Source organism: Crocodylus porosus, unplaced genomic scaffold (genome assembly GCF_001723895.1).
Source record: "Crocodylus porosus isolate Cpor-Errol unplaced genomic scaffold, CroPor_comp1, whole genome shotgun sequence".
Lineage (NCBI taxonomy): Eukaryota > Metazoa > Chordata > Crocodylia > Crocodylidae > Crocodylus > Crocodylus porosus.
The window spans coordinates 817123-841022 of record NW_017728934.1 but is presented as its reverse complement, the minus strand read 5'-3'; the positions used below and the strand labels follow the sequence as shown (position 1 = coordinate 841022).

Below are 23900 nucleotides of genomic sequence, written 5' to 3'. Positions count from 1 at the left end.
GGGTGTTTTGATCTCTGCCCTCAGACACACGTGGGTCACGAGTCATTCATAGTGCTAAAGGTGTCGCTCAGAGTTGCTCCTCCGCGTGTGCTTGGACATCCAGTTGGAGCCATTTCGTCTGGGTCTCCAGGCTGGAAGGGGCCAAGGTCTGTAGTCTGCCTTCTGTTTGGTCAATGGAAGCTGTGTTACGTTCCAGCTGAAATCATGGGCCAGACTGTGAACATCTGCCCTCAGCTTTAGCTACTCAGCCCTGAGTGCAGTTCAGCAAGGGAAGAATTTGTCACTCTGGGTGGCATCAAGGGACAGGCAGCTCATTTGAAGAAGCTAGCATTAACGTCTTCTCTCGAATCCAGAGCAAGGCTAGAAGTCACTTGCAGAGCACGGAGATGCAGAGAGCACTGGCCATCAAGGAGAGGGAAGTGCAGAACCTCGTATTGACCCAAAAGGAGGTGAGATGGTCTGTGTCCTCCCGACAATGAGCTGTGTGTGGGGAGGACTTGGACCTAGTGGCAGAAATACTTAGGTGTGTGGCTGGGCGAAGCATCCATGGGAGGCTCCTTCAGGCACCAGACTGGGCACTGCTTTGTATCAATGCCAGCTGAATCACTCCACTGAAAGCATCTCATATACCATGCCACAAACCTTATAGCTGGGCCTCCCATGAACTAGCACTGCCAATCAAATCCTATTCCCCATCCTTCTTTTTTTCCCCACAGGTTCTGGTTTCTGGCCAAAACAGAATCTCTTATCCTATTAACCTGTTGCTTGTCGCTTGGATGTCTCAGCTATATACAAACGCAATGAGTTTATTTTGTTGTGCTGATAACATTGTCCCTGTAGCATGTGTTCTGCTTCTGGGTGGATTGGGTATACCCAAGTGCAAAGCACCTGCTGCGATGCTTGATTTAGCTGGCACGCCTGGACAAAGGCAACTGTTGTGCTTTGAAGTGTTGCAGACTTGAGTGGGCGGTAGGAATCTGGTGTGATGGTGAATGCAGCGTGTATTGCCTAATAGCACAGATCTCTGCTGCATGCTCGTGCACTTGTTCCACTCATGGAAGTCCCACCCCCAGAACCAAGGCTGAGTAGGCTGCAGTTATGAAGAGCCAATTGCTGACGGAGCTGATTCTATTTTCTCTCTCCTCCTTTTACTCTGCTTTTTGCACATCTTTTCACAGCATCTGATGAAGTGAGCTCCAACTCACGAAAGCTTGTGCTGTATTTATCTCTACTTTGGTTAGTCTATAAGGTGAAAAATCTACCCTGCCTTCTACAACGACAACTCTTCCATTGCACTGGCAAGATCCTACTGAGGAGAGTAAAATGCTAGGTTGTCTGGATATTTCAAAGTAGTGATTCAAAGCCAGGCCATCAGTCAGCCCCACTAATCCTAGCCAAGCAGGGCACAGTCTCCTGGGAGCAGGTGGAAGATGGGGCTACTCCTTTGTGTCGTTAGTTTGGGATCCAGGCTTCAAGCCCTGTGTGAAGCAGAAGGCAGTGCATTTTCTGAAGAGCACACAAGTGCACTGGAGCTGGCCTACAAGGAAGCTTAGCCCCAGGCCCAGGATCTGATTAGCTCATTATTCATGGGTTTGTGTGTATTGCTGGTAAGTCTAACAGCCCCCTCCCCAGCTCCTCTCTGGGTCCTTGAATTCACCACCTCTTTCCTCCTCACAGCTTGAGACTGAATTTCATAGCCTCCAGACCAACCAGCAGGCTGCCAGCTCTGAAAACCAGCAGCTGAAACAAACCAACCAGGACCTGGAGACCCAGCTACACCAAATCCACCAGCAGCTCCAAGAGACCCAAGAGCACCTGGGTGCTATGAAAAGCAGGGTATCCCAGCTGCAAAGTGAAGAAACAAGGCAAGTACTCCTCAGGTGGTCACTATGGGACACCACAGGCTGGAGAAAAGGCTTTGGGCTGTCTAAAGGTCAGCCTCTCTCCCAGACAGGAACCCCCAGGTCAAGGGTGAGGCAGGAGCCAGGATCTATGCTGGAAGGAAGCTTGCTCTACTGCTCCCCCGGCCATCCCTGCTCCATGGACAGAGTTCTGCCACCTGTCACCAGCCTGAATGCACACAGTACTTTCTGCACAACATCCTTTTTCCACTCTTCAAATAACCCCTTTCTTCTCTACCTCAATCTCACCAGCTGTCCCATGATGGGATCCCTCACTGTGCTCAGTAAGGATAGCAGCATCCTGCAGCTGAGGGACCTTGGTGAAGGCATGACATGTATGGCATCATACACAGCAGCTGTAAAATCACTGTTGCCTCTTTCTGTTTGCAGGGACAGACCACTGGCTGACATGTCCTTTGAGATTCCTTCGCCTTCCCAGGTATTTTGTCTGAGTGGGGACAGGTCGCGGTGATGGGATTGCTTCTGTTCTCATAACTCTGGGGAGACTTTCACATTATCTTTGCCTTCCCTTGCAATATAACTGCCTTCCCGCCCTTTGGCGCTATCCCTTCAGAGAGGAGTTGCCTAACTTCACTGACCCTAGCACCTCCAAAAGACAATAAGCGCAGCTCTAGCAATGCCCTCTGGGGTATGCTAGTGCTAGAATCTTATTGCACCTTAATCTTTCTGTGTTTCTAAGTCACCTTTCGCTGTCACATACTAGGCTGGATTCACCAGCATCTGATCCAGTGTATGTCAGAGTAGCCCTAAGGTTGCTCTCATTTATGCCTCTTGCAATGGCCCTTTTGAGCTACTTCTGGGGACCAGGCATGGTAGAGCTGCTGCAGAGATGATACAGAGGGTCACTGGGACTGTTCCCCTTTAGTCTGTCCTGGAGCCTCATTGTATCAGATTTGCTATGGTAAGCAGAGCTCATGGTTTCTACACAGGCTCAATACTTCTGGATGCCCCAATGCAGCATAGATGGAATATCATCAGACTTAAGAGTTTCTTGAGGATATCAGTGGAGCTGCTTGTAGCTAAAGAATAGAAACCATCTGGAGCCAGCTTTTCAGCTAGAATAAATTAGTGGCGCTCTTTTGGTTTCAGTGGAGCAATTCCCTTTGACCCCAGCTACAGATCTGCCCCATTTTTCCTTGCTCATTTAGGCTGGGAGACCAACTCAAATTTGGGCAGCCCCCTTACAAAAGAAGTGAGTCAAATTTTAATCAGCCCACAGGGCACAATATCCAGTCAGCCACACAGTTCCCACGGCCAGCCATGTGCTTCCTGCAACAAATGTTAGTACGCCGGACACCAGCACAACGCTTGGACAATGTGAAGAATGGGTGCAGCCTTCACAGGGTGTGGGGATGATCTCATGGCTCTAAGCCCCCACTCCGCAAGCTGTGAGATATGGGCCCAGGTCACTGACCTGAGTCACTTCCCTCCTCTGCCTTTCAACTTCCAGATCAGTAAAATATGGATGACAATCCTAATCCATTTGCAAAGCACTCTGAAGCCCGGTTGGTGGAAAGATGTTGATGTAATTTCACTGAAATGGAAACTGAAATTGAAATAAACCAGAAATGGGGATAAGGGACTTCACTGTTCTGAGAAAAAGAAGTTGGCATTATATGGGCAGAGGTATCTTGTATTTCTTTGGAAAGTCCGTTATTGATCGCTCTTCCCCTCTTTCTTTTCAGGAAATGCTGAATAAGGAAATGCCCCACTCTGAAATGTGGATCAGGCTTGGATCCCAGCTCAGGCATCAGGAACCAGAGGGCACCCCTCAGCTGTAAGTGCCAGGAACATGACCAGCTGGTTTGTCTGGGGCAGGATCAAAGAAGTGACAACTCCTTGCCCTCCTGTTAGCACCTTGCTCTGTCTCTGAGGCTGTTACACTGCTGGTTCTCTGCTCCTATGCTCTGCTGAAACCCCAGTGGGACGCTGTAATGCGATTAGCACCTGGTGGGAGGCATAGCTCATGTTCGGCACATCGTGGGAAGGGCAGCTTGACTGGATAGCCCTGCTACTTGGAGCAGCTCCGTAGGGGCGTTTTGCTCAATGAATGTCTATTAGTGTGTTTGTAATTTCAGCATTACCTTGTCTAGCCTGTCGGCTAAGCGAGCAGTCATCTCTTCTGTTTGCTATTAGGCAATGGCATTACTTCTTCAGCCCAAGCAGTAGAACATTGTTCTACTGCTCCGCTGGCCACCACTGGCCGTCTAGTTCCAGTGGTGCTGCCCCTTTCCTGCACGCAATCTCTCCCCCACTTGTTCTTCCTTTTACAAAGTGCAAGAATTCTTGTGGGTGATGTCTTTTATTGAACTAAGAGCATGGTTGGTATTGGTATAGTTACAGTCAAGCTGTCAGGTATTGTCCACCCTTCTTCAGGCCTCCTGAAATAATTAGATCTGTTATTTCAGCTTGATGACCTGGATCATCCTGTATCACTGTTTCATATTTGGATCAAACTTTCCTCTTGTTTTACTGATTCACTAATTGGAGGTGTTTTGAATGCTTTTTAGTCTCACCCCATGTGCAAAGGGTTAAACAGCAGCCCCTTGAAACAGGTGCTGTCTGTGTTATGTTACCACACCAGCACTGTGGCAAGGCTGTCACACCACTAGCACAGCTCAAGGGTGTGGGAGGCAGTGGAGCATGTTTGCACACACTGTTCCTGTGCACATGGCATGCCATCATCTATGCTTCTTTGCAGGGCACCACAAAAAGGGCCAGAAGAAGAAAACATTTCCATTGCTGCTGGGGGTGATTCAGGCCCCTGGAAAAGAGTGATCTCCATAGAAGAGGATCCTGTCTTAGAGTTCATGGAGGGACAACAGAGTTTCCCACAAGAGCTTACAGGCCAAAGCTCTCTGCTGCGAGAACTGAATGATGCAATAGCAACTCTGAAAGGAGGGCCAGAAATACGGAGAGATGAGCTCCTCCCACAAAGAGATGGTTCTTTACAGCTGGGCAGACAAGGTGGGGATTCTGGGCAAGGAACTGAGCAGGTAAAAGAGGCAGAACAGGAGGCACAGCGGAGAAATGACGCAGAAGCCAAGGTCTTGGAGGGGGCACTGGCAGTATTCGCCAATCAGGCCACCTTACGAGGAGAGCCTCGGACCAAGGGACCATCCCAAGCAGAACTTCATGCTCAGGAAGCAGAGCAGGCTGGTGCTTCTCAGCCAGCAGAGCCCGATCCAATTCACACATTGGCAGTAACACAGGGAGTGAGCACCAAGGCAGATGTGCAGCTCCTAGGTGAGGCGGAGACACTAGAAATAATGAAGGGGGAGAGAGAGGATGCAGCTCTGCAGCATCCTGCTAGGGCACAGGTCCTAGAAGAAACCCAAGGGGAGCATGCTGTCACAGACGTGCAACACCTGGATATGGGTGAGACCGCAGACGACAGACAAGGAGACAGGGTTGGTACAAGGATGAAATATCTGGATGAGGACCAATGGTTGGCAGTACCACAAGGAGAGGGTCTTAATGCAACAATGGAGACCCTGACTGAGGCTCAGCTATTAGAAGTAGTGCAGGGGCAAAGTGCAGATGCAGAAGTACAGCCCCTTGCAGAGGCTCTGGCAATAGGAACAGGGCACAGTGATAGTATGGAGGGACAGGGCTCACGAGCAGTCCAGGAAGAGAACGAAAGTGCAGATGTGCAGCTCCTGGATAGGGCTGAGGAGCTTGAAGGACTATGGAGAGAAAATGGGGCAGGCAGGGAGGGCATGGGTGAGGTTGCAACAGTTGAACGTATGCAGGGAGAGAGATATGCAAATATGCAACAACTGGATGAGGAGGAGGCAATAGAAGCACTGCAGGGAGGGAGCGAGGATGCAGAGATCCCATTCCCGGATGGGACTGAGACACTAGAAATAAGGAAAGGAGAGAGAGAGGATGTAGATGTGCCACACGGGGATGAGGCAGAGGCTGTAGAATCAATGGAAGGAGAGAGTGCTGATGTAGACGAGGAGCACCTGGATGAGATTCTTACACTAGGCATGACAAAGGGAGAGAGAAATAATGTGGATAGGAAGCATCTGGATAAGGCTCAGGTACCAAGAGTATTGCAGGGAGATCTTGTTATGGCAGAACTGTGGTCCCGGGATGAGGCTCTGGTACTAGGAGCAATGCAGGGAGAGATCACTAGTGCAGAGATGTGGTCCCTGGATAAGGCTGAGACATTGGAAGTGATGAAGAGTGAGGTAGCTGATGAGGAGAGGCAGCAACTGGCAGAGTCTCAAGAACTTGAAACCGCTCATGGCAAGGATGCTGATACAGATGAGCAGGACCTGGAGGCAGTGCAAATGTTAGAAGTAACACAGGCAGGGAGTGCTGAGGTAGATAAGGAACATCTGAATGAAGCCCAGTTAGTGGCAGTAGCACAGAGAGAGGATGTTGATACGGATGGACAAAACATAGATATGGCTGAGACAGTAGAAATGCCAAAAGGAAAAAGTACTGATGCAGATCTGCCATGCTTGGACAAGGCCCAAATGTTAGATGTACGAGAGGGAGAGGAGATTGATGCAGTTATGGAACATCTGGATGACGCCTGGCCACTGACACAGGGAGAGGGCATTAGTGCAGCTATGCAGACCCTGAGTGAGGCTCAGCTGTTACGAGTTACACAGGAGGAAAGTGCAGACACAGAAAGAGATGTGCAGTCCCTGGAGGAGGGGCAGGCATTAAAAGGAGCCCAAGAGGAGAGAGTAGTGGCAGATATGCTGCCTTACAATGAGAATCAGGAACAAGAAGGAACAAGGGGTGCAGACCCAAAGCATCTGGGTAAAGTTGTGATGGTAGAAGTAACAACAGGAGGAAGAGAGCTTCCAGTTATGCAACACCTTGAAGAGGCTAAAAAGCTTGGTGTGATTCCCAGAGAGAGAGAAGATGCATGTACGCAGATCCTTGATGAGGCTCAGGTCCTAGAAAGAACCCAGGGGGAGCATGTTCACAAAGGTGAGTCACTAAAAACAATGACAGGAGAAAGAGAGGATGTAGATGTGCCACACTTGACTGAGACAGAAGCAGTAGGATCAATGCAGGGAGAGAGAGTTGATATAGACACAGAGCATGTGAATGACTTTCTGACACTAGGCATGACAAAGGGAGAGAGAGACGATGAAAATGTGCAGCACCTGGTTATGATTCAGGTACCAGAAGAATTGCAGGGAGATCTTGTTACAGCAAAACTGTGGCCCCAGGATGAGGCTCTGGTACTAGGAGAAGTGCAGGGGGAGACCACTGACACAGAGGTGTGGTCTCTGGATAAGGCTGAGATGCTGGAAGTGATGAAGGGTGAGGGAGTTGATGAGGGGACGCAGCACCTGGTGGAGCCTCAAGACCTTGAAACCACACATGGCAAGGGTGCTGATGTAGATGTGCAGCACCTGGAGGCAGTGCAACTGTTAGAAGTAACACAGGCAGGAAGTGCTGAGGTAGATATGGAACATCTGGATGAGGCCCAGCTAGTGACAGGAGCACAGGGGGAGGGTGTTGATATAGATGGACAACACCTGGATAGGGCAGAGACAGTAGAAATACCAAAGGGAGGAACTGCTGGTACAGATCTGCCACACTTAGGTAGGACCCAAATATTAGAAATAGAAAAGAAGACTGATGCAGATCTGGAACATTTGGACGATGCCTGGTCATTAAGAGTACCCCTGGCAGAGAGCATTAGTATAGCTGAGCAGACCCTGATTGAGGCTCAGCTATTAAAAGTTACACAGGAGAAAACTGCAGACACAGAAAGAGATGTGCAGTCCCTGGAGGAGGCACAGGCATTAAAAGGAGCCCTGGAGGAGAGTGTGGGGGCAGATATTCTGCTCTGCAGTGAGGATCAGGAAGAAGAAGGAACAGCAGGTAAAATGGGCAGTGCAGACGGGGAGCTTCCGAGTGAGGTTGTGATGGCAGACCTAACAGTAGAGAGAGAGGATGCATCTGTGCAAAAGCTGGAAGAAGCTAAAAAGCCTGATGAGATTCCTAGAGAGAGAGAGGATGCAGTTATGCAGGCCCTGCATGAGGCTCAGGTCCTGGAAGTAATACAGGGGGAGTATGTTGAGACAGACATACAACACCTGGATGAGGCACAGAGAGTAGAAGCAATGCCAGGAGACAGTATTGATGCATCTAAGAAACTCTTGGATGAGGCTGTGGCACTAGATGTGAAAAAGGGAGAGGGAGATGATGAAGATGTGCAGCACCTGGTTAAGGGTCATGTACTGAAAGTATCCCAGGGAGATGTTGTCATGGTGGAACTGTGGTCCCAAGATGAGGCTCTGGTACAAGAAGCAATGCAGGAGGAGACCACTGATGCAGAGGTGCAGTCCCTGGATAAGGCTGAGACACTGGAAGTGAAAAAGGGTGAGGGAGCAGATATGGGGAGGCAGAACTTGGTGCAGCCTCAAGACCCTAAAACCATGCATGGCAAGGGCGCTGATGCAGATGAGCAGCACCTGGAGGATGTGCAAGTATCAGAAATAACAGAGGCAGGGAGTCCTGAGGTAGATATGGAACATCTGGATGAGGCCCAGATAGTGGCAGCAGCACTGGGGGAGGGTGTTGATACAGATGGACAACACCTGGATAGGGCTGAGACAGTAGATATACTGAAGGGAGAAACTGGTGATACAGATCTGCCATGCTCGGATAAGACCCAAATGTTAGAAATACAAGTGGAGACTGATGCAGATATGGAACATCAGGATGAGGCCTTTTCATTGACAGTATCACTGGGAGAGGGCATTGGTGCAGCTGTGCAGACCCTGAGTGAGGTACGACTATTACGAGTTACACAGGAGGAAATTGCAGACACAGAAAGAGATGTGCAGTTCCTGGAGGAGGCACAGGCATTAAGAGGAGCCCAGGAGGAGACTTTAGAAGCAGATATTCTGCTTTGTGATGGGGGCCAGGAACAAGAAGAAACACAGGGCAATACTGGGGTTGCAGACAGGGAGTGTCTGGATGAGGTTGTGACAGTAGAAGTAACAACAGGAGAGAGAGAGGGTGCAGTTATGCAACAGCTGGGAGAAGCTAAAAACCTTGATGTGATTCCTAGAGAGACAGAGGATGCAGAGATGCAGGCCCTTGATGAGGCTCAGGTCCTAGAAGGATCACTGGGGGAGCATGTTGAGACAGATGTGCAACACCTGGATGAGGTTGAGTCACTAGAGGTAATGAAAGGAGAGCTAGAGAAAGCAGATGTGCCAAACTTGAATGAGACAGAAGCTGTAGAATCAGGGCAAGGAGAGACAGTTGATGTAGACACAGAGCACCTGGATAAGGTTCTGACACTGGTTGTGACAAAGGAAGAGAGAGATGATGCAGATGTGCAGCATCTAGATAAGGCTCAGGTACCAGATGTATCACAGGGAGAGCTTGTTACAGCAGAACTGCGGCCCCAGGATGAGGCTCTGGTACTAGGAGCAGTGCAGGGGGAGATCATTGGTGCAGCGGTGTGGTTCCCGGATAAGGCTGAAACACTGGAAGTGATGACGGGTAAGGGAGCTGATAAGGGGAGGCAGCACCTGGCGCAGCCTCCAGAACTTGAAGCTGCGCATGGCAAACATGCTGATGCAGACGTGGAGCACCTAGAAGCAATGCAAATGTTAGCAGTAACACAGGCAGAGAGAGGTGAGGTAGACATAGAGCATCTAGATGAGGCCCAATTAGTGGCAGTAGCACAGGGGAATGGTTTAGATAGAGGTGGGCAACACTCGGTTATGGCTGAGACAGTAGAAATACCAAAGGGAAAAATTACTGATGCAGATCTGCCATCCTTGAATAAGGCCCATATGTTAGACATACAAGAGGGAAAGGAGACTGAACATCTGGATGAGGCCTGGTCATTGACAGTACAACAGGGAGAGGGCATTAGTACATCTATGCAGACCCTGAGTGAGGCTCAGCTATTACAAGTTATAGAGGAGGAAGGTGCAGGTGCAGAAAGAGATGCACAGTTCCTGGAGGAGGGGCAGGCATTCAAAGGAGCCCAGGAGGAGAGAGTAGCAGCAGATATGCTGCCCTACAATGAGTATCAGGAACGAAAAGAAACAAGGGGTGTGGACCCAGAGCATCTGGGTGAAGTTGTGATGGTAGAAGTAACAACAGGAGAGAGAGAGCATGCAGTTATGCAACAGCTGGGAGAAGCTAACAAGCTTCACGTGATTCCCAGAGAGACAGAGGATGCAGGGATGCAGGCCCTTGATGAGGCTCAGGTCCTAGAAGGATCACTGGGGGAGCATGTTGAGACAGATGTGCAACACTTGGATGAGGCTGAGTTATTAGAGGTAATGAAAGGAGAGCGAAAGGATACAGACATCCCACACCAGGATGAGACAGAGACAGTAGAAGCAACGCCGGGAGAGTCTGTTGATATAGAAGCGGAGCACCTGGATGCAGTCGTAGCACTAGGCACGTCAAAGGAAAAGAGAGATGATGCAGATGTGCAGTATCTGGATAAGGCTCATGTACCAGAAGTATCACAGGGAGATCTTGTTATGGCAGAGTTGTGGGACTGGAATGAGGCTCTGCTACTAGGAGCAATGCAGGGGGAGATCACTGGTGCAGAGGTGTGGTCCCTGGATAAGGCTGAGACAGTGAAAGTGATGAAGGGTGAGGGTGATGAGGGGAGGCAGCAACTGATGGAGCCTCAAGAACCTGAAACACTGCAGGGTAAGGGTACTGATGAAGATGTGCAGCACCAGGAGGCAGCGGCAATGTTAGACATAACACAGGCAGGGAGCTCTAAGGTATACATGGAACATATGGATGAGGCCAAGTTAGTGGCAGTACCACAGGCAGAGGGTGTTGATACAGATGGACAACACCTGGATAGGGCTGAGACAGTAGAAATACCAAAGGGAGAAACTGCTGATTCAGATCTGCCATGTTTGGATAAGGCCCAAATGTTAGATGTACAAGAGGGAGAGGAGATTGATGCAGATCTGGAACATCTGGATGAGGCCTGGTCATTGACAGTATCACTGGGAGAGGGCATTAGTGCAGCTGTGCAGACCCTGAGTGAGGCACGACTATTACGAGTTACACAGGAGGAAACTGCAGACACAGAAAGAGATGTGCAGTTCCTGGAGGAGGCACAGGCATTTAGAGGAGCCCAGCAGGAGAGTGTGAATGCAGATATGCTGCCCTACAATGAAAACCTGGAACAAGAAGAAACAAGGGGTGCAGACACAGAGAATCTGGGTGAAGATATGATAGTAGAAATAACAGCAGGTGGGAGAGAGCATGCAGTTATGCAACAGCTTGAAGAGGGTATAAAGTTTGGTGTTATTCCCAGAGAGAGAGAGGATGCAGGTATGCAAATCTTTGATGAGGCTCAGCTCCTAGAAGTAACCCAGGGGGAGCATGCTGACACAGATAAGTCACTAGAAATAACTACCGGGGAGCGAGGGGATGTAGACATGCCACACCTGGCTGAGACAGAAACAGCAGGATCAATGCAGGGAGAGAGAGCTGATACAGACAAAAAGCACCTGAATGACTTTCTAACACTAGGTGTGACCAAGGGAGAGAGAGATGATAAAAATGTGCAGCACCTGGTTAAGGCTCAGGTATCAGAAGAATCACAGGGAGATCTTGTTATGGCACAACTGTGGCCCCAGGATGAGGCTCTGGTACTAGGACAAATGCAGGGGGAGACCACTGACACAGAGGTGTGGTCCCTGGATAAGGCTGAGATACTGGAAGTGGTGAAGGGTGAGGGAGTTGATGAGAGGAGGCTGCACCTGGTAGAGCCTCAAGACCTTAAAGCCATGCATGGCAAGGGTGCTGATGCAGATAAGCAGCACCTGGAGGCAGTGCAACTGTTAGAAGCAACACAGGCAGGAAGTCCTAAGGTAGATATGGAACATATGGCTGAGGCCCAATTAGTAGCAGTAGCACAGGGAGAGGGTGTTGATACAGATGGACAAAACATGGCTATAGACATGATACACTTGGCTGAGACAGAAACAGTAGAATCAATGCAGGGAGAGAGAGTTGATATAGACAAAGAGCACCTGAGAGAGGGAGACAATGCAGATGTGCAGCATCTGGATAAGGCACAGGTACTAAAAGTATCTCAAGGAGGTCTTGTTATGGCACAACTGTGGCCCCAAGATGAGGCTCTGGTACTAAGAGCAATGAAAGGGGAGAGTACTGGTGTAGAGGTGTGGTCCCTGGATAAGACCAAGATACTTGAAGTGAGGAAGGATGAGGAAGCTGATGTAGATGAGCCATGGGCAGAGGAGGCTCAAGAACTTGAAACAGCACAGGGCAAGAGTGCTGATGCACATGTGCAGCACCTGGATAGGGCTGAGGCACCAGAACTAGTACAAGGAGAGAGCATCAGTGTGGGTGTGAAGTGCTTGGATGAGGAGCCTTTATTAGATATAATGCACAGAGCTCAGCATGAAGCAGATGCGTATCTCTGGTCTGAAGCTGAGATACTAGAATTAATGCTGGGGAAGACCTCTAATGCAAATGTACTGCCCCCATGTGAGGTGCAGGCACTAGATTTCATGCAGGGAAAGATTGTTGACACAGATGTGCAGGCCCCTGCTGCTTCAGAGCTGCCCCTGCAAGCCAGCATGCTTCAGGAAGGACTACTGATGCAAGAGGATGTTCTCATTCCAGATATGTGGCCTCCTGATGTTTCAGACCAGGCGATACAAGAGGAAGTTCAGAAGCAGGCACCAATGCAGAAGGATGGGCTTGTTCCAGATGTGAAGACAGCTGCTAGTTCTGAGCAGGCAGTGCCAGAGGAGAATCCTCCCACAGCAAAGGTACTGGAGAACATGACCCTTGAACATAAAGAGCCAGAGAAACAGGAGGTTCCACAAAACTATTCCTCTCTCATGGAGATTCTACACATGGAACACATTGAGACTAACCTTGAACAAAGGATTCTCAGAGACAGCCTGTTTGGGGACGCACACATGGCTAAGAGTCTGTCCCACAGCCCTAGGAAACCTAAAGCAGAAGAAACCAAAGAAGATGCAATGGAAAGAAAACAAGAACTCAGTGTTGATGTGAACAAGGCAGCGAGCCCTGAACCAGGAGAGTCCCAAAAGAGTCCAGCAGAAGACTTCATCAAAGACTCTGGCCCTGATCCAGACCATCTTTATAATGTATTGTTTGTCGGGGACTCCAATGTTGGCAAAACTTCCTTTCTGTACCGGCTACATGATGATTTCTTCAATCCACGCCTGACTGCTACCGTAGGTAGGAATCTCTCAGCTTCCAATAAGAACACATACTGTCCATCATGGGATGTAAACTGTATGGGGACACAGAAAGTGCTCTACCAGATCTAATCTTGCAGTGGCTAACACTGCTTGAAAGGCAGGTGAGAGACCACCAGCCCCTATGTATTTTAAAATAGATTTTTATAGATATGCCTTGAATTTAGGTGTATTTTTTCTAACAACCTCAAGTCCTGAAGCTGCTCTTCATGTGAGGTCCCGTCAGTCTGGACCAGACCACAGGATTGGGGCCTAAATAAATAATTCATATATAATGTCTGGCCCATTATGGCATGCTGAGAAGAGGGACAATAATTTGGGTTTGTGCGCCAGTTCACAAAAGGAAGCAAGTCTATTCCAGTAGGGCCAGCAAGAACAAAAATCCTACCTGGTTTTAAAATGGAGCTTGATAAATTTATCAACAGGATTATGGCATGGCTGGTCTGCTCTAGTTCTATAGGCTGTGTTCCAATGACCCACCTCCTCAAACTGCCTGTATTATCTTAATGATTGGACCTGTTTTATCACCATAGAATGAAGCAGTTGCTAAAACCCACTCACAATTCAACTGCAAGGCAGGTGAACCATTGTGATCACCACAGACCAGGGAATTTCACTCTGAGATTTCTGCACCCAGGGACTGTCCATACTAAAGAGCCTCTGTGTTATTGCCATGTTGGCAGAGACCTCTAGTGGAGATGCAGCAAATGCCAGCAGAAGGGTGTTTTCTCTCTGCTGGTATACCCACCGGAGAACCATATAAGAAAAGGCAACAAAAGCACTTGTCAGCATAGCTTGGGCTGGGAAGGGGGAAAAGGGAAGTAATCTCTTCCTACCTTTAGCTGGATAGCTATGGCAAAGTGTGTAGTTTGGTGGACTCTGTAGATCTTATAGACCTGCACACTCTATTTCATTTGGATTCTGCTGCTTTACAAATAACTTCATTGCATGTACTAGGACTGGATTATCGGGTCAAAAACCTTTTTGTGGATGAGAAGTGCTTTGCTCTGCGCCTGTGGGACTCGGCTGGTCAAGAAAGGTAAGGTCCAATGCTATATGTATGAAAAAGTTACGTATGGTAAAAAAAATGTCCTTTTCTTATATAAATTTCCTGTTATTTAACCCTCTTCATTCACAATATCCTCATGGGGTACAGTGAATGAAGGAAGTTGCACATAAAAAGAATAGATGCTTACATGAGACAACTGACAGGAGACGGATCAGATAAAACAAAGAGTTGTCAATATGATGCTTCAAATGAGTACTAACTGCCAAATCTATGCATCACCGAAATAAAAGCAAACACCTGTTCACGTCGGAGAGGTCAGGACTTAATCCCAAATATGCTGATATGTATAATATATGTCTTTGTGCATGTATGTGGTATAAATAAAAGTATTTTATACAGGTACTTCTGTATACACATACATACCCAGACATGCATGTATGTGTATTAATATAGGTACATGTACAGACAGACATATATAAAAAAAAAAATTGTCAATCTATATGTTCATGCACAGCCTCAAGGGTTCATGTGTACATGACACTCCTAAATTTTACCATTGCCAAATTTGCAACATCTAATTTTGCTTCAAGACCTTGCAAACATGAGTATTTGCATATTTATGCACATTTGCATTTTTTATTTTGCTACTGTAATTGATATTGCACAGTCCTACATGAAATATGTTTGCTGCTTTTTTCAACTTCCATTTTTCTGTCTTAAATGTTGCAAAAGATGTCCACAGAGCAGCATAAAAACTAAGAGTGCTTTATAACAGGTATCATAGCATCACCAAGCAGTTCTACAGAAAAGCTGATGGAGTGGTATTGATGTATGATGTCACTTCAGAATACTCCTTTGCAGATGTGCGGTACTGGCTGAATTGTATCCAGGTAGGTGAAGCGAGTGAAATCCTGGTTTTATTAAAATCGGTTCTGAAGTCTCACTGACTACAAAGCAACCAGGATTTCATCCAGTAAGTCTTTGCCCTTTATTAGTTCCTTCTCCCTGAAGATTACGAAGCACATTGCAACCATCATTCAACATAACTGCTCCCCTGAGATTACCATTATCCCCATTTTACAAGTGTGGAAACTGAGGCAAAGAGAGGTAATATCCTAAGTTACCCAGAGGATTAGTGCTGGAACTGGGAATAGAACCCTTGTCTCCTCGGTGTCTGATCATTACTGTAGGCATCACACCACAATACTAAAAAAGCATCAGCTACATTTTGCCTTTAGATATCTATTTACTGCTACTATTGGAACTGGTAGAAAACAGGTTGGTGAATCTAAGGGCCAAACTGACTTTGTTTTTTTCTGGAGAAGATACAGAGGATGTGAGGTAAGTGTTCTCTATAGAATTAAACTGTTAATACCCTTATTCTTCTGAAGAAAGGGGCCTTTAATAGTGAAGTGGGGTCAGAGCCTTACTTTTGTATAGAACTGGCTACAATTAGAACAAGTAGGGATGTCTCAAATTTTTTTTCATTGCATTTTGGTTTATAATTACTTTTGGCAAAAATAATCAACCTTTTAGTCATTTTTGTTTTTTTCACACCAGTTTCTAATATTGTTCATTGAAAACATTATCAACAGAGTTATCAATATTTTTTCTTTATCACAAATGTGTTAGGGAAATAAAAAGAATTGGGAAATAATTTCAAGATTATTTGAACACAAGGCCTAAATTCAAAAAAATAAAACATTTCTGCATTAAACCCTGAAAAATGGAAATAAATTAATTGTTTTGGTAAGCTTTTTTTTAAACAAAATTTTCAGCCAACTCTACAGTTAGTATTATACTACTAAGATCGAACCAAAAAGGGAAACAAATTTCTCAAGGTGTGACATCTTCATATCAAGACCAGATGCCTTTTTGGAAGATGAACTTCAGTAAAACAAGTTATTTGGCTTCCTGCAGAATACCTAGGTGAAATCCTCTGGTCTGTGCTATACAGGAGATTAAACCAGATGATCTAATGGTCCCTCTTCTGGCCTTAAAAACCATGAATCTATTTATACTATTGCTTAAATCCATGGAAGACACTGGGGTCACGCTAAGCATTTTCTGAACATATTTAGACATTGTTTCATTTGAACAGACAATGGATGAAACTGGCCTATTGGAATCAGTGAAAAAAATTCTGTTGACTTCTCTGGAGCCAAGATTTCAACCCATGTGTCCTCCTTTACAGGAAGGTGCGGAAGATAAGGTTGTTATCCTTCTACTTGGTAACAAAATAGACTGTACTGCAGACAGACAAGTGTCTACTGAACAAGGTCAAAGCTTGGCAAAGGTATGTGCGTGGGCTTGTTAAGAGTTTGCCATCAATTTAAATTCCTTCTTCATACTTAGTTTAATGGTTAAAAGAATAAAGCAAACCCAAGGCTATAATTAAGCAAGGATGGCTGAAGGGATGAATGTTTCTAAACATTTTACGACCAGCTGGGAGCTGTGGCAAAGCGGAAAACCTTTAATGCATTATTCATCATTTGCCAGGAACCGACCATATAATATTGTCGCCTTCCCCTGCTTGTGCGTTTATCGCTTCTTGCTGTTCTCATTGTTAACTTAGGCCCTGATTCTACAAGCTGCAATACGAGGCTCCTACCTTGAGCCCCAGATGGGGCCCTAGGTGGTAAAAGTCTTGACACAAGGAATCTGTGCTTCTTCCCACTGTAAGGCATCATGCTTGTCTCACTGCCAGAGGCATAATAGAAACCTCAAGCAATACCAGTTCAGGATATTTTACAGGGAACTTACTGCTTTATATTGTCAGGGTGCTGTCCCAAGCATTCTTTCTGGTGACAGTCCGTAGAACAGGCAAGTGTCCTTCTCCCCATTTTGTAGGTGGGCAGAATGGGGCAGAAGGGTTCAAGGATGCAGAGCAAGTCACTAGCAGAACCAGAAATAGAATTTGGGAATTTTTAGCTGAAAACTCCAACGTCCAGTGGTCTAACCATGCTGCCTCTTTCTATGTATGTCTGCTTCATGCTAAACATCTCTTCCCTGCAGTGAAAGACTAGCGTTGTAGCTGCTGAGGAAGCTAGTTGTATTCTCAACTGTCCTATAAGCTAATAGGCTCTTGACACAGACTTTTATTCATGTATAAATTCTCCTTCACAGTAGCAGCAGCACCTTCCAGGCCATGCATTTCCAACTACATTTCCATCACCGTCTGCCTTTGTGTAATTATTAGTCCTTTGCCCATGAAATCTGTGCCTTTTTAGTCCCATTTAAATCATGTTATCTTTCCAAATGCACTGTCTTCTTTCTCTTTTCATGCTTAATAGGAGAGAGAGAAATGCTCAGGTTGTTTTACATCTATCCAACCTGTGGTTTGAAACTATCAAATAGATGTATATGGCAAGTTAATTTGTGCATGGCCTCTTGTATCCTTCAGGAAAATCGTCTCTCGTTCTATGAATGCAGTGCTGCCTCAGGCCACAATGTCTGTGAATCCATGGTTGCCTTAGCCAGGTGAGCAGTGTGCTTTGGGCTTGTCAACTGTGCAGAAGTGAATGGGCTGCTCACACTTTTCACACGTCTTCAACTTGTGAATGCTGACAGTTCACCTACAGCTGAAAGCTGCTTGGCTCCACATTCTGTAGAAAACTCAGCACCCTCCCACCCCCCCCACCATGCACATACCTTGCTGATGTCAGTCAAAACTGGGACTATGCCCATTCTTACCAGCTAAGAATTGGCTACAAGTTCAGAGATCAAACATCATGAATGGGCACGTCTATGAAATGGCAGCACACAACACATACCTTGAACATCTAGCATCATAGCTCTGAAGCAATAGTGTAGCTTCTGCTGAGAACAAATTATTGGATGGTGGTGTAGAACAGAGCATACTGGGCCTAGATCCACATTAGCTTTAGGACTGGCTACTAGAAACTTCCAGTGGGTCTTCCAGATGTTGCCAGCCCAATCTGCTTCCCCTCACCATAGATTAGGACTGCGGGAGGGTGCCAAAGACGTCAGCTATTTGTTCTTCTCTCAGATAAGTTGGGAACTGTAAATCAGGCATTACTGTACCTACCATTGTTGGATATTATGCTTTGTTCCATGCCCCTCTGATCTTAGGCCTCAATCTACAGGATGCTGCTAATTTTGCTATGGCTTGATCAAGGAGGCCAGATTCGTTCTGGATGCGGTTTGATTTAGGTTGGATTTCTCACCCAAATTCCTTCCCTCAGTGGCCATATCTTACACATTCTCCAGCCAACTCTCTTCAGCCCCTTTGAACACCTTAGCACAAGAGGTAGGCAACGTTTTTTAGCCGGAGTGCCAAAAAACCCCACAATGTCTACCTTGGAAGGTACCAAAGTGCCGACATGCCAGGGCCCGGAGCAGCTGTTTGCAGCCTCCCGGCTGTAGCCAGCCCAAAGAGCCCAGTCTGCTTGCAGCCTCCAAGTTGCCTGCTGGGAGCAACCTGGGCTCCGTGGCTGGCAGCAGCTGCTTAGAGCCTGGACTGGCGGTGGTGTGCCGAGCAAAATGGCCTTGGGTGCCATGCTTGGCACGCGTGCTGGGGGTTGCTGACCCCTATCTTAGCCCTACACTCTATCAGCATTTTCAGAGATGGATGACAATGCCTGCCTTGTTCAAAGGATTTGGGCACCTAACTCCATGTGGGCGCATTGTAAAGACCAACTTGTATCAAGTCACATGTAGACAATAATGCTGAACAATTAACAGGCTAATTTGTTTCGTATTTATTATCCTAGGTTGCTAAAAGATCAAGAAGACAGATTAAAAAATGAGGCAGCGGAGGTACCAGCACCTCCCCAGAAAAAAAGAGGCTGTTGTAGGTAATCAACAGGATCCCCGCCGTGGTCTATGCATACTATTACAACCAGAAACCATAAAAATAGCTTCATCTTAACCACCATCTCTGTGTCTGACCTTACTGATTTCCCCTCAGGCACTGCAGAGCAAGAGCAGTTATGAGGGAGTGGGCTGCAATCTGTTCTGAATCTGTCTGATTCATGTCTAATCAATTGCTATTATTGCCCATCTCCAGAGTATCTAAGTGCTTAATGTGTTAATTAGGAAACATCAGTTCTTTCATTAAGAGATCAAAACTGTGATCCTTCTCTGCAACTGATGATGCAAAAAGCACAAAGGACCTAGCCAATTTTTCAGAGCCTTAGATGAGTTACTGGAATCAGCAAAGAGCAAAAACCTTTGAGGGTGAAATTCAACTCAGCACAAAGGGCCAACACAAGGCCTGTGTTATCACCAGGAGCTGGAGAATAGTGGTTAATGGTGCTTAGCCCTCTGTCTGGTGGCAAGTTTCACTCTCAATTTGTAAACTGAGAAAATGTGATTCCAAATCAATAGACAGAGAATGTACAGCAGACCATGAACTCATTTTACAGTCATTTCTCTTCAAATTGCACTTTCTAAAGTATACTATCAGTTTAAATTTCTTCACCTGTACATCTAATTTTGTTTTTGCCTGCCTTTCATGTTATACTATGCCTGCAAGTAAGAAAGGATCACTTCCTCTGTACAAAATCACTATTAAAAACTACAATAAGAAATGCACAGAAAAATTGATAGAAATCACAGGATAAATAATAAAAGTACTTTGGGATGAAGAGCAGCTGAATTATTTTGAATGAAGTGCACTCTAAGAAGCAATGGCTTATGCCATTATAACAAGCCAGGGAAAGGGAAATTAAGGTGTTGTAAACTGCGTGTATAAACACCCTTGCTTTGTTTTTATTTGTGAAGTGTGTTTTGTACTTGTTGATCTTTGTTTTTAAAAATATGTCTTTAAGTAAAGGCCGGTGAAGGGCTGGAAGTTACAATTTCAGTGCCTGAGACTGTGGGAAATGATCTAGCTCAGATGGGTATGTTTTTGTTCTTGCTGTTTCATGTTTCTATTGTGGTGCAGCCTAGATGATTTAGCTAGGTGTGGGTTCATTGTGCAGCTGAAGGAAGATAGATAGTCACGAGTAATATTTCAACACCACCATAAATAAGGTGTATTTCAATATGAGTCTGGTTCTACTTCTCTCTTTTGATTGGAGCACGTGTGCTATTCATAACTCTACCAACCCGGTGAATGATGTCCGCTTTGCACATTGGGTGGGGAGGAATTAATTGGATTCATGCATTTGTTGTCGCTATTGGGGAACACAGCCAATATATTTACAGCAGGCACATCTAAACATGCACATTTACTGCGCAGAAACCAAAATTACTGCACAGTATGGGTTCAGCTACATGTGTACGCCTGTACTACACAGTAAATATGGCAACTTGCTCCAACTTGAGTGTAAATTTGATACCTGCATGATGCAGGTATCAAATTTATGCCTGATTACTTACTGCACAGCAATGCACATGTAGATGTCTTACTGCACAGTAACGCTGTGTGTGTGGACTGACTTGAGACTAATTAATGCACTTCAATGCCTGCACATGTAGACACTGGCCTATTCCTGCTTACTGCATAGTAACTTTAAGCCGGCATAAATGCACATGTAGACATGCCCAGTGATACAAAAATGGTATATAAACCAGCCCCCGCTGACCATAGGTAATGTTCTGGCAGTAGTACGAGTGGGGTTGTCCTTTGCCCAGTGACTTGGACTGAGTTCTTCAGGTTCTCAAAGCCCAGTAGTTTGCTTTCTTATCCTTGGGAAAGAACAACCGTGACAGAACCAGACCAGAACTTCAAGGACAGAACAAGACCAGAAAGATCTCACCTAGAGCTGACCAGCAAATGAAGACAAAGGCAGATCACGAAAGGAAGTAATGATATGAAATCATAAGAAGTGATAGCTGAGGTAGTACAGTTTGCAAGCTATGGCACAACTTTAAAATTAAAATGGTAGAAGACTAAGAATCAGATCTTTCATGCTAAGAGCTCTGGTGTTTTAGTGATTTCACTGACAAGTTCATTGACACATTTGGGTTAATCACGATTCTAATTTATTTAAAATTACAGGTATATAATAATAGATTACCACTGCCTCCTACAGTGTAGACTTAAATAGACTTGAAATCCCATTCAGCAATGAAAGCAACAAGTCCTCAATAAATACATCAACCAAAACAGACCATCCATTCAATTCACAGAACCCTTAAGGCTGCATATTTGTATTCTACACTCTGTGGAGAGCTGTGCAGCTACTCACAGCCAAAAGCGATCCACCAGAGCTTTCCCTCATCCTAAATTGTGTTTGCACTATGCACAGAAGATGGCGCTTTTTCTTTCTTCAGTCCTATTACTGGTCAGCAACTTTTTATTTGATTTCATTTCCTCTTGCAAGCATTTAAGGTTGCTATTTTTCAGTTCTTCCATTAGATGGTAGCAAATACACCAGTAATAGCCAAAAGCAAACTGTTGTAGCTGTAAAAAATGGCACACAGTTAACTTGTATTGGACTTAAAATGTAGATAGGCTTTTTTCTTCTTTCTTTTAATGAAAAGGCAGACAAGAAGCAGCTGTTCTATTTTATTCCTATTGGTTCCAATGGGATAAATTCCAGTTAAAGAGTAGTTTGTTTGCAACCCAAACTTGATAGCACTAAACCTGAAAGCACATTCAATTATAAATAAACACAAAATAGATTTATTACACTGCCCAGCTGAGAGAAATGCTAAGTCTGTAATGACTGTAAATAATGGCAAGTGAGTTGCATTTTTTTTAAATCTTTCACTTTTAATGCCCCAATCTTGCATGCATTTACATACCTATGTAATCCTATTAAAGCCAACGGGACTGCTCAGTGGCATAAAGTTATGCATATGCTCAACTGTTTGGAGAATTATTACAGGGATGTCACCAGTAATAAAGGAACTTCCTACATGAAATTCCATTTCTTAGCAATGCAAAAAATCTTAGAATGCCAGAATAAGGTAGTTGAGTGCCTGAAAGCCAGAGGATTGTGTTGGTCGGGCCTTCAAAGCGAAGCCCAACCAGACTAAAGAGTGCATAGATCCTGACATGTTTTAACCAATCATCACATAAAAGCTATCTAACCTCAGATTTTCACATTTTCTCTCTTTTGCCATTTAACGTGAGCTTGTCATTTGCTGATTAAATATAAGCCAAACTAATAATAGTGCCTAATTCTAAAATAGCATCTGGAAAACTCAAAACAGCATTACAAAACAGCTTGATATCACAGTGCCAATTTCACAGGTTGTGCAGCTGAGGCACAAAAGAGGTGCCATGACTTACCCAGCAGGCTGTTAGCAGAGCTGTGGCTTGGAACTGAGATCTCCTGAATGCCAGTGCAGAGAGCTCTGCTTTGGGGCCACAGAGAGTTCTCTGCATATGTCGTAAGTGGGGGCCCTAAAAGAAGGGAAATCCAAAACCAATAAAATACTTTCCTCTCACAAAGCATAAACTGTAGAACTCACTCCCACAGAAATTGAGGCAAAGAATTTAACAAGCTTAAAAAATGATTGGATAATTGTATAAATACCTGGACTATCGAGTTAATCCAAGACCTCAATAATGGCAGCAAAAAAAAAAAAAATTATAGTACATTTAATTTAATGATTATGGGTCCTGCTAATCTCCATGATAAATCAGGATGAGACCTGTGGGACACAGATTGCGACGTTTACCCACTGCAGCATCCTTATATCTTCCTCTAAGCAGCTGGTGCTGGCCACCATCTGAGACACAAAGCCAGGCTCAACTCTCATCCAGTCTATCAGATCCCATATAATTTTAAAAGATTTAACCAGCAGGCACACCAAATAATCTGTGAGTACCAGCCCTCTGCACCTGTTAGGGTGGCCATCACAGAGGACATTCCCGTTTTCTGCTACTCTGTCCTCTATTGATATGAAACCTGGCGCTTTTATGGCCTCTGTTTTTTTCTTCAAGAGAAAAATAGAGGCCATAAAGGCACCGGGTTTTGTATCAATAGGACAGAGAACGACCAGACTACCATCCTTAGCACTTGTGTGGTATTAACGGACATTGCAGGCTGTGCTTTTATACAGAAAGCTATATACTCAGAATTAATTTTTGATTATGGACTGGAAGTAATTCATCACAAGGGCTCATCTGGCTGATCCAATTATGGTACCCTCCTCATGAATCACAAGCAAAAGAGATTCACGCAGGCTGTGATTTTCCAACTTGTAGGTGTAGCCAATTCCCTGAGAGTTTTAAGCAGCAGATAAGGGAAGCTGGTGGGCACTGCCAAATCACAGCAAGGAGGGAGCTCAGGGGCTACGTAGACTAGGAGCGATAAAAACTGGATGCTGTATAGATAGGGATAGCAAAAGTAGTTTGTGCTGATCAGAGGGCTGGTGACCAATAAAGCTGTGGGGCGACTGCACCTGCCAAAAAGCAGAGTGCGGGCGACAGAGGCTTCATACACACTTCCCCTGAATTATGAGGACGGGGTGAGGTGGGCTGAGGACACTCTATAATCCTTCTGAAAAGTGTGTGTGTATATATAGATAGAATATATAGATATCAATCTATAGATATCTATACGCACACCCTATAATCCTTCTGAAAAGTGTGTACACACACATATAGATATACACACATACACACATATCTATACACACGTACAGGCATACCTCAGAGATATCGCGGGTTTGGTTCCAGACCACCGCAATAAAGCAAATATCGCAATAAGGCGAGTCACACAAATTTTTTGGTTTCCCAGTGCATATAAAAGTTATGTTTACACTATAGTCTATTAAGTGTGCAATAGCATTATGTCTAAAAAAAAA

The 23900-nt window shown here is 45.5% G+C and overlaps 1 protein-coding gene and 1 long non-coding RNA gene across 2 annotated transcripts in view; one reads left to right on the top strand and one right to left on the bottom strand.

The window, feature by feature from the left end:
- RAB44 (RAB44, member RAS oncogene family) overlaps positions 1-19906 on the top strand; it is a 36478-nt gene extending 16572 nt beyond the window's left edge. The window contains exons 7-16 of the mRNA XM_019546229.1: positions 1678-1865; positions 2292-2340; positions 3608-3699; positions 4624-9091; positions 10208-13142; positions 14120-14201; positions 14947-15061; positions 16366-16467; positions 17575-17651; positions 18905-19906. Coding sequence (XP_019401774.1) covers positions 1678-1865; positions 2292-2340; positions 3608-3699; positions 4624-9091; positions 10208-13142; positions 14120-14201; positions 14947-15061; positions 16366-16467; positions 17575-17651; positions 18905-18992 — 8196 coding nt within the window. The 3' untranslated portion in view covers positions 18993-19906. The remainder of the gene's footprint in view (positions 1-1677; positions 1866-2291; positions 2341-3607; positions 3700-4623; positions 9092-10207; positions 13143-14119; positions 14202-14946; positions 15062-16365; positions 16468-17574; positions 17652-18904) is intronic.
- LOC109317514 overlaps positions 1-22752 on the bottom strand; it is a 61926-nt gene extending 39174 nt beyond the window's left edge. Inside the window, exon 1 of the long non-coding RNA XR_002103058.1 lies at positions 22378-22752. This is a non-coding gene — a long non-coding RNA (uncharacterized LOC109317514). The remainder of the gene's footprint in view (positions 1-22377) is intronic.
- Between the last annotated feature and the right edge of the window lie 1148 nt (positions 22753-23900).